An 11404-nucleotide genomic window follows, 5' to 3' on the forward strand; every position below is an offset into this window, starting at 1 on the left:
TCCCATATATCCTTTGCTGATGAATATTTTCCTAGATTCTTCTTCACAGAATCAGGCAGTCCATCCAAGATAGTCTTTGCTGCCTTTGCATTGTACTCCTTGGATTCTTTATCCTTCTTGTTATCATCAATCACTGATTCCCAGATTTCAATCCATTGAGACTGTAAGACAACCCTCATTTTTATTTCCCACATATCAAAATTTCCATTAAACTTTGAAGCCTCAAATAGAATGCTTTCAAATAGATTGTTTTCTATTTTAATAGAGGAGGGAGACACAACCTTAGGAGGATTGGAGGCTTTCTTCTTTGACCTTGCCATTTTTTACTGTACTTCAAATTACTTGACTGTGTTTTTTTAAAACAACTGACTGTCTTCAGCAGCAACACAGAAAAAAAACTTTGAGGAATACCTGGGTTCTTTTGCCTGAGACTTCACACTGCTGGAGAAGTTTTACTGCTGCTGCAACAAGAGTCTTTCCTTCAGCTTCTTTGACACTTCAAAGAGCCTGAACCTGCTCTGTCACCATCAAAGAGCCTGGACCAGCTCTGATACCACTGTTGGGGATTTTTCTGAGAAAATCCCAAAAACACATAAAAACTAAAACTCCACACACACAGAGACAGTGCTCTGTTTCCTTCACTCCAGGATCTTTTGTGCACATGGAAGCTTTTAATAAAAATTACTCAGAACAGAGTATTACACAGCCATAAAAACATTTCTATTCATTAAAACATAAAGCCTGAAACAACATTCATCCTCTTTCACTCAGAGGGATTTACCAAAAATTACATTCAGATAAACTCTGTTACATATTCATCCTCTTTGCTGAGAGGGATTCACCAAAATTACTTTCACCCATCAAAACAAAATTATGTCTCCACCTGAGAATTCACTGTGCTGGGTTTACTGCAGTAAAACCCTTTTTTACTTTACTGGTGTAAAACTATTTTTACACATACTCAGTAAAAATTTCATTACATTCACCATTTAAAAAAAAATACCTGTGCGTTCTTTTCTCTTGCATTTCAATGCACACCCAATACATTAAAAAAAAAAACTTTACTCACTCTACGCACTGCTATGTAATACATTTCTTCATCTGCGCCTCCTCTTTCTCTATTCGCACTGCTGTGCAAAAATTAATTCATTGCTTCATTCGCTGCTGAGTTCTCTCCATTTTCATTCAACCACACTCTGTTATTTCCTTCATGCACTGCTGTGCACTCTCTCTCTCTCTTTTTTAAACGTCCCTCAAGCTCTCATAAAAAAATGCTCAACGCATATTACAACCCCACGCAGCCATCACACACCATTACCATACCTAAATGTGCGCAGGCACAATACCCATATATCAAAAACCTGCTGCACGTTGACCACAATAACAATATAAAAAAAAATATAAAAAAACACAACGTATGTACTATGGAACACATATGCCCATAACCAAAATTTAATGGGATCCACCTAAATCTACGAACCAACATTAACTCTTTCACCTACGGCGGTCAACCAAAAATCGAACACTCCACGCAAACCTTGAAATGACGTTGATCGTATGCAGGTGTGCAGCTTCGGACAATCAATGGCGGAGGACATGAGAGCAAATCCGACAGTGGACAACAATATCGGAAACCCATTTTCTGCAGAGCTTTACCTTCCGAGATTCTTACGTTGGCTTACGTCAGGGGTGAACCACGTGTCAGCTCCAAATTTTCTCGGGTTCAAAATTACGGAAAGTCCCTTTGCCGGAATGTGACCCGAGAACTCTCCGGCGGGTTTGCTGACCGGTTTCTGGCAATGTTTCCAGCTGCGTTGAAATTACGATTTCAACAAACAGAAAGCCGTCGCAGTTATCCTCTATGGTTTTGGAGGAATGGGAAAGACCACACTCGCAGATGCGGTCTTTTCACGAGTTACAGGATGTAAATATTCCAAAATTCAACTATTTGAAAATATAGATTCAAGTCCCGATATAATAGAGTAGCAGAAGGATATATTGAAGGATTTGATGGACCCGGAAGAGACTATTCCAGGATATTAGAAGACAGGTTAGAGAAAGTGGAAGCTTTCATTTACATTGATAACGTTTTGAAGTCAGTTGAGCTCCAACAGCTTTTGCCAAAGGATATGGATAATGCAAAGAAAGTTAGGGTGCTTATAACTGCACGCGACATCGAGGATTTGATGTATGTGTACCGTATCAAGGGCATCGAACCTCTTCAAGCGATGAATATTTTAAAGAAAGAAATAAATGATAACGAATTCAGTGATATATTAAAAATATGTGATGGAATTCCACTCATGCTAAAATTAGTGGCACGGTTCATAGCCCGTGCCGATGATAAACGCAAAGCTTATAATAGACTGATGCAAGATAAAGGAAAATGGGAGAGTGGATGGTTTGACGAGATGCGCTGCCGCTTTGCTTACGACGCTATTCCAGATAAGTGCAAAGATCCATTTTTGGATATTTGTTCATATTTCAAAGGATGGGATTGGAACAGAGTGTCAGATATCGTGGGAGACGAAGTACTGGAAAGTTTAGATAGCAGAGCACGGGTCAGTAAAGACGAAAATGGGCTTACGAGTGTACACGATGTCATCGTAGCACTTGCCAGCGAAAGGTCAAAGGAAGTGAGGTTTACACTCACGAATGCAAATCAATTCAGGAAGTTTCTCAAAAAGAAGGTAACAACTCTACGAAATCGAAATGAAAAAAGAAACATATTTTATAATATTTATGCTGATTTCAACTTTGATGATAAAATTCATATATTTTATTTTGTCTAATGTTATGCCGATTTCGACTCAATTGTAAGCAATGATGGCATGAGCATGCAGCACATTGAAAAGACCAAAGGCATTTGGTTGAGGGACATAAAGGAACCACTAAGGATATCTGCATCAGAGTTGGAATTGATGTGTAACTCATTGAGGGTCCTAGCTCTTGGAAATCGGACACAAGTGGAGGGCAATTGCACTGAAATATTTCAGGAGTTGGTTTTTTTTGAAGCCGGGATTACCTATCTTCCATTTCATGCATCAAAATTGAGATATTTGAGTTATAAACCCAAAGGCTTGAAACTATCTGAGGCAAGTGATTCTGTTTATCGATTCAATTTTTGTGAATATATGAAAACATTTGTTACTTTTAGTGATTTCATGATTGTTGCATATTAAATACATAATTTGCAGATGCCTTCAAGTTTGAGACACATGAGATTGGACGGACGGTTGGATTCTGAAGACTTGCAGATCTCTTCCATGAGTCTTAAAAAACTTGGAAATTTGCGAACCCTATCATTGTTGGACTTCAGAGAGTTGAGAAGTCTGCCCAGAGACATGGACGATTTAGTAAAAGGTTTGCAGGAGATCTGTCTCAGGTTGTAAATCTATAGAGAAACTACCCGAATCAATTTCGAAGCTTCAATGCTTACGAATATTGAGAATGGTTGATTGTTCAAGTTTGAAGGAGTTGCCAGAAAATTTTGGATCATTGAATTCTCTGCGAATACTCAATCTATGAGGTTGCTCAAAACTAGAAGCCATGCCTAACAGTTTTGGAAAATTTTCGTCATTGACATCATTGAATTTATCATATTGCAAAAACTTATTGAATCTATCCCCTAGCTTAGGAAACTTAACATCATTAACATTAGTGGATTTATTCAATTGTAAAAAACTATTGAATCTGCCCCTTGGAATAGGAAACTTAACACGCCTTGTTAGACTACATTTAGGTGGTTGTCATAGCCTAGAAAGTATTCCAGAAAGCATTAAAGAGCTGAAGCTATTGAGAACCTTGTTTATGTCAGATTGTTGGGCCCTAAAAGAACTACCCCATGGGTTTTGTAACCTCGCCAGTATCACACATCTTTCATTGGCATGCTGTCGAAATTTAGAGAAGCTTCCAGATCAATTTGAGGAATTAACAAGTTTAAGACACTTGAACCTCCGATATTGCAAAAAATTAGAGAAGCTTCCAGAGGGTTTTGGCCAACTGAAGTATTTGGAGGAATTGTTTCTTATGGAATGCTACAACCTTACAGAGTTATGCGAGGACTTCCATTGCCTCTCATCGTTGCAAATTCTAGATTTGAGTGGCTGTATGAAATTAGAGAAACTCCCAGAAGATTTACATTCCCTAGACTCGCTGCAACATCTATATTTATGCAATTGCCTCAAGCTAGAAGGGAAATGGATGGACCACGTGATAAAGATAAAGCGATTGCAAGTTGTGCACATTGAACACAGCAAACAGTTGGTGAAGAGATGGGAAGAAATTCAAAGAGACGGTGATTGATCATGGTCTTTCGCAGTTACCGCAGGGCAGGTGATCATAACACCCATCCATATTTATGATATCAAATATGTTGTTCCCTGCATTACGTTAACTTTTATGATAAATATAGACCATAACATTTTTTCTTTCACCGACATTTCTCTCAGGGTTTGTCAATGTCCGAGAGTCAATTGGAGAATACAGAACAGAAGATTTTATCAGAATTTGAAAGCCTGCTCACTAGCAGACGAGGAGTGCCATTCCGTTTATCTGATCTTCCACCAAATACCCTTCTCCTCCTCATATGTGATCTCTATCCATGTCCTGACTGTTTCCCGTGGTCCTTAATTAAGGAGACAATAGATGAAATCGATATAAAATTTGAAATAATTTATATCGGTCCACAGTTTGATAAGTTGCCCGAGGAAGTCAAAGCTAGAATATTTGTGGGCGATCTGCCGCGAGATCGAGCTACTGACGTGGTTGATAGAATGTTGTCAACATTAGATGCAGACGTGTTTTTAACATTAGATGCACCTCAATATAAAGACCATTGCTATTTTCAGATCCGCACAAAGATGGTGGGAGATGGTAAGACTGGGAAACATCACCCTTGTTGGAGATTGTTGACAGACAGGGAACTGGAGGAACTTCTGCTGGATAACTGTGGAAAATACCTACGGTTGAAGGATTTTGTAGAAACAAGTCCAACAAGTAATATAGAATTGTTAAGAGAATTGTTTGCACCTGAAGAGGACGAAACCACTCACGTCTTTCTACAGAATTATCCATCCCAACAGGTATTCCAGTTTCGACTTTTGATAATTCTATTCGTCTATTTATCTCAAAAAAATTCAGCTTCAATTTGACAATTTACCTCTTGATTTACTCACTGTTAATGATCTCGGTTAATTTTCAGCTTCAGTTTGACAATTTACCTCTTGATTTTACTCACTGCTAATGATCTCGGTTAATTTATTGGCTTCACCTTTGCAGGACCAAACTGTAAACTCCCAACCATTTACTTGCGGATTTGACAAATTGAAAGGAAAGACTATTTTTTTAGAAATGAGGGATGCCTACTTTTGTGATGACATCCACCTTCAGTATTTGAAAGAAATGTATGTTGTGGAGAAAGAGAAACTTGATCTTGAAATTATATCAATTCCAATTTTGAAGCCAAGTACTGAAGTGGATGCATTAGATGCCTATAAGCAGTTTTCAAAAGATGTTCCTTGGCTGGTTCTCCAAACTTCATGGTCGGTGGTAACAAGAGCAGCCAAGTTTTTTCTAGCTAAACAGTGTGGATGGAAAAGGGATGATGAATATGAAACTTGGTATCCCTCTATAAGCTGGATAATAGAACCCAATGGGAGAATTAGCAGTTATAGCCCTTCTTTATTCCCTATATTGGATAGTGGGGAGATGGTTGAAGTTTCTTTTAACCATTTACAAAGTGTATCTCATCAGGTTAGGTGGAGGACAAAACCTTGTCCTATAACGCATGAGAAAATTGAAGAATTAAGAAAGGAAGAATGGAAGCAGCAGAAGAGCATGTCAACTATACAGTTCCTTTTCAATCATTTGGAAAGTGTTACTTCAGATCAGGTCAATAATTTTGTGTTGTTTGTTTATTATATATTTTTGGCATGATGATATAAATTAAAAGGAAAACGATGATCAATAAATCACTGGTAACTGTTTTTCAGTTCTGATTGTGTTTTTGTTCATATAAATTAAAAGGAAAATGATGATCAATAAATCACTAGTAACTGTTTTTCAGTTCTGATTGTGTTTTTGTTCATATAAATTAAAAGGAAAATGATGATCAATAAATCACTGGTAACTGTTTTTCAGTTCTGATTGTGTTTTTGTTCTTGTTTATGACCAGGTGAAAAGGCTAATGTTTCAAGGAAAATTGATATGCATATATAGTGCGAATGATGAGAAGTTTACACGTTCCATACAGAGTATCATGGAGGAGCTGAGAAATGGCATTGACATTATTCATATTGGTCATAAAATCAAGAAGAAGTTGTGGCTCACGAGCACTGTTTACAAGGACTATTATTATCCCTTGAAAAATACAAGGGAGGTGGAGGGAATGTCTTCATTAAATTTATCGAAGCAAGAAGTAGTGAGATTTTGGATGCGTCTTGTTAATTTGAAAAAAGAAATTAATGAAATGGACTATAGTGACAAGCAGTTGTGTGAATTGAGAAGTCTTTTACATTCTTTTGATCCGAATGGATCCATGATCTTCATGAAGGAGGATGGAAAAATGGTTGCGGCTTGTTAGAAATTAATGGAGAATAGGTTACATAGTTATGATTTTCTCTTTATTTGACATTCAGTTCCTATTAATTAGGAATATGTTTTTGCTTATGTATCTATTTAATTCCTGATGATTAATGAATAAAGTGAGTGAATGCATTTGCTGGTGGGAGCTCCTGGTGATCTGCACCTGTGAGCTCCCGTGTGTTTGGTCCAAACTTCTGTCTTCTGCATTTCTTATCATGGTATCAGAGCTTAGTGCTGGGAATCCTGTAAGCTGAAGCTGTGCGTGACTGTGGAAGGCTGCAAAGACGTGTAGCACTGGGAGCCGATCTGTGTGGAGGTGTTGATCGCGTGGAGCTTGAGATTGCCTGCTGGATCGTAGACTTGGAGATCGCAGTGACGAAGTGGCGAGATCAAAGGATCTGAGGTCGTTGTAATGAAGTGAAGGCTCTAGCGAATCTAGTGCAGAGCGAGGCAGATCAAGCTGCTCGGATCGTGGTGGCAGCTGCGTGCTGGTGCGGTGGTTTTGAATCATCTCCAACTGCGTGTGATGCATGCGAGTGTATTTTTTTCCCCTTCCTAAGAGTCTTTGCATGTATATTTTCGGCTTCATTATAATCGTGACGAGGTGCAGAGTTTCAGCAAGTTTCCGAGGTACTAATAATTCATTACAATATTTTTTCTCCCTTCCCAAAAGTATGGTGAAGAGGTTCACGGCATTCCCATCATAAAGTCCCCCATTGGGCTATTGAATATTTTTAGTATTATATATTGTGCGTTTCTCCCCACACCAGACTGGATGAGAATCATCCCTATTTGTTTGAGGGACAAATAAGGGCCAGCTTTACCGCTACACCATTTTTTTTTGCAGAAAATAATACCAGGGCTGAACTTGGTAACATATATATTATATGTAGAAATGACTGAAGCAAGCATTTCCAGCAGGGCCCTTTAGCATTTTATTTTGTAGATGGCTCAATTAATTATTTTTGACCACGGCTCTCGGAATCAATTTTCACCCTTGATACGAAAGGTTGATTGTCTTTTATTCTCTTTATGCATGCATATCTACCGCTATTTGTAACGGATGAAATAGAATTTCTTCTGCAGCCTTAGCAGCGTCTTTTAATATCTATGCCTCTGATTCATGTGCTTAAGAGCTCTGCACCCACTCAAATGCTATCGTTGCAAACAATATTAGTTCTTCGAAAATACTTATTGTAATTTTTCAGGAATTCATACCATTGTAGCTCTAACAGTGTTCTCTTGAATCACTGAAGTAACCTCAAACTCATCCCAGATCATTCGAGGGCTTTCTTCCCATCTTCTGGAAGTTCCCGGTTCGACCTCACCTTCGCTGGCGGCATAAAAAAAGTTGCCGGGTAGCCTGTTTTTGTTTCCAAGATGAATTCTCAGATGGCAGATGCAGATACAGACCCAGATCAGAATCTGGATGTTAGACTATTTATGGCCAAGGCTGACACTGCTACTGAGGAGGATGAATTAAATATTTGGTTCGTGGATTCTGGAGCCTCCTTGCATATGTCAGGTAAAAAGCAATGGTTCAGAAATTTTAAAGAATCCAACACTGGAGCAAAAGTCTATCTTGGAGATAATAGTGGGATGAGATCAAGGGACATGGAGATGTCCTTGTTACTCTGCCTGATGGTAAGATCAGGAATATATCTGATGTGTGGTATGTTCCTGGCATTAAGAAGAACCTGATTTCTGTGTCCAAGATTACAGATCAGGACCTTGTTGTGCCCTACAACAACCCCCCATTTCATAATATTTTTATCACAAACAATTTACATATGAAATGGGTCCCTTTTAAAATTTTTAATTGGCATTAATAAACTTGTTCAGTTAAGGTATGATAATCAAATGAATTTGTGCATAAAACCCTTGTTGAACAAATAATGAGCAATTTTTGAGGTTAAGTCCGAAAAAAGGCAATCGCAAGATTGGCTGCCATCTTGGTTTATCCCGATGCGATATCGTTATCGGTCATCGGCGATAACCAATGCACATAAAGAAAAAGCACATACCTTTTTCCCGATGCGACACGATATCGGCGATCGGCTATCGGCACGACACTATGTCTTGTGAAAAGTGTTTTAACGCTCCGACCCGATGCGATATCGCTATCGGCAGTCGGTAGAATCCTACGCAGTTTCATAAGACGTTCATATCTTTTCCCCGATGCGATATCGCTATCGGCATTCGGTAAATCAATTGGGAATTGTTTTCGCGCGCCGATACAATGTCGCAATCGGCGTTCGCTAAAGATCCTTCCCAAATGACAATGTCATTTATCCTCCCGATGCGATTTGATGACGCTTAATGATGACCTCAGCTTCCAAAAGGTGATTATTTCAAAACATTAAAGTTAGATTTAAATCCGATTTGACAACAACACAGATCTCAAGATACCGTTAAGTAAAGGGATAAGGTAATGCATGCGTATTTAAAGCTTTGCCCCTTCGAATTAACGAGCAATTACGATTAGACCTTTGAAAAAATCTATTACACGCTTTAAGGGGTCATTCGGTTTAATAACTTCAGTAATGGTCATTTATGAAGCTGCAGGCCGTAAAATCACCATCATTGCATCTACGATGCCTTCTCAAATCATTAGATCCGCAGCCTCTTTTAGGAATAATCTCGCCACGCTTCAAATTATATATTTATCCCGTTATGGATTGTCATTGTTATTTCTTTGTTACGATTTCTCTTGCACTTGTGTAGAATTCGACTACCGAGAGAAGTCTGAATATGATGGGAAAGAAGTTCAAGAAGGTGGCAGGTTCTACTGCGACACCTGCCTCAGGCCAAGCTGCTACAGCTTCAAGGAAAGGCTTAATCTCAGATACTACATGCACTGGTCTTACTGGTACTACATGGCAAGGGACATACAATTTGCTAGAAGGAGAACAACCAGAAGCGACAGTAACGGAGGCAAGTGTGGATGAACTAAGAAAGTCTGAGGCAACTCTTAAAGATTTGGCTGACTCCTTTCTGCACAGAATAGCAGCCAGGGAACAAGTCTTGCCTTATACTGATGTGGTACGTTGGGCAATTGAAGAAATTCCTCTCACTAATAGAACCTTCCTTACTAAGGATGGAAGGATTTTCGGCTCCTTCAAGCCTGACGACTTGAGACGAATGTATCATTTGCCCAATCCCGAGCAAGTCTATAACAGAGCATTTGTGGAGAAATTCGCCAGAGAGAATGAATCACCAGCCGAACCTCTCCGAGATTGGAGGCAAAATCCAGCAAAACACAAGCAGGATATGTCGGGTAAGTACTCCAATGCTTCTTTGGCTTCACCTTACTGCTATGCTGGAATTATGATGTGTAGATTGTGGGGATTTCATGATTCTACAAATATCCATGTTGATATGGTTCCCCTAATGGAAGCGGCCGTCAATAGTATAATTATGGATTGGGCCACTATCCTGTCTGATAAGTTGGTCTTAGCTATTCGCGAGTTTAGGGCCAAAACCAGAGTCACTGAGAGAAAAATCCCACCTTTCTATTATTCTGCCTACATTATGGATGCCCTTTGTTTTAATTCTGAGTTTCCTGTCCTTGGTTGGAGATGGACAACCCATGACCCAACACCTATTCATTTGTATCATCGTAAATTGTGGAAACCCTCTCACAAAGACCATTTATACCAAATCTGCAATGGTTTTATGGTTCCCATTCACTATTCTATTTTTGACAGACCTATCCCTAGGATTTCCTATGAAGCCTCTTTTGACCTACCAGCCGTAGCCCATTGGTTCGGTGAAGAATGTTTTTCTTATATCAGAGTTTTTGGAAGCAAAGCCAGGCCACATGTTCTCCCCTTATACATGCCAGACAAATTGTTAGCCCGAGAAATCTCCTATCAGATCATGTCTGAAGGTGTCACCCAAACTCTCAAAGAGGAGAAGAAGAGAGGATGGCCATCTTTTCCTTTAAGAATTGGAGTTTATACGCTGCTAAATTATAAGCATGCAGAAAAAGGAAGCAGCAAAGCTCCAAATGCTATCTCTAGTTTCTATTCCCAACAGACTCTATGACCCGAAAAAGACAGCTTTCATTGCCTTAGAACAGGCTAAGCTGACAAAGGTTGTTCATCAAGAAGACCAGTTCGACGACCTGTTCATGGGTGCTGATTCAATAAGCCAAGTCAGACAACTTGCTGCGATGAGATATGAAGATGTGGAACTAACTGAATTTAATAAACTTAGAAAGCAAAGGTTGCAAACTTTGCCTCTAAAGTTATTATCCACAACCCCAACTTCATCCTCAAGCGAGCCTGATCAGCCAGAAATAAATTCACCTCCCGTTACAATTAGAGAACAGGAGGAAAGTCAAAGAAAGCTGCAGGCAGAAAGGCACAGAAGAGAACAAATAGAAAGGCAGCAAAAAGCACAAATTGAACAAGAGCAAAGAAGGCAAAGGGAGCAAGAAGAGCAAAGGAGACAAAGGGAGATAGAAGAACAGAGGAAAAAAGAGGAAGAAGAAAAAGTAAAGAAAGAACTGGAAGATAGACAGATAAAGGAATTGGAGGAACAGCAACGAAGAGTACAAGAGGATCAATAGCGGGAGGCATTCGAAGAACAGCAGAGGATAGAAAAAGAGAAAGAACAGAGTAAGCAAATCTCTGTTGATACTGAATTGATTAAAGAATGGAATCAATTTGATTCCATTATAAGTGGTAAAGAAGCCTCCAAAGACTCCCGATACTACTCTTTCTCCGGTTCTTGAAAGAACCAGCGGCCCACCCATGGAACAAAGTGTTGAGGAAATTACTCAAAGCCCAACCGATCAAATTGATCTTCAGGTAGA

The 11404-nt window shown here is 39.2% G+C and overlaps 1 protein-coding gene across 1 annotated transcript; it reads left to right on the forward strand.

Moving 5' to 3' along the window:
* Positions 1-2244: 2244 nt before the first annotated feature.
* LOC149253169 (uncharacterized) lies at positions 2245-6583 on the forward strand. Its single transcript, XM_089454397.1, has 6 exons — positions 2245-2690; positions 2844-3095; positions 3198-4335; positions 4452-5084; positions 5281-5892; positions 6176-6583. The coding sequence occupies exons 4-6, from the start codon at positions 4461-4463 to the stop codon at positions 6581-6583; spliced, it is 1644 nt and encodes a 547-aa protein (XP_089310523.1). The 5' UTR covers positions 2245-2690; positions 2844-3095; positions 3198-4335; positions 4452-4460.
* Positions 6584-11404: the final 4821 nt, after the last annotated feature.

This window comes from Pinus tabuliformis, chromosome 7, assembly GCF_031772625.1.
Source record: "Pinus tabuliformis cultivar Carrire ecotype Pingquan chromosome 7, CPIR1, whole genome shotgun sequence".
NCBI lineage: Eukaryota > Viridiplantae > Streptophyta > Pinopsida > Pinales > Pinaceae > Pinus > Pinus tabuliformis.

Bases quoted from the DNA above. Each gene is read 5' to 3' on its own strand.
- LOC149253169 (XM_089454397.1), top strand. From the start codon at position 4,461: ATGTCCGAGAGTCAATTGGAGAATACAGAACAGAAGATTTTATCAGAA. The intron at 5,085-5,280 runs GTATTCCAGTTT...TCACCTTTGCAG, and splicing joins AGAATTATCCATCCCAACAG to GACCAAACTGTAAACTCCCA. The intron at 5,893-6,175 runs GTCAATAATTTT...GTTTATGACCAG, and splicing joins AAAGTGTTACTTCAGATCAG to GTGAAAAGGCTAATGTTTCA.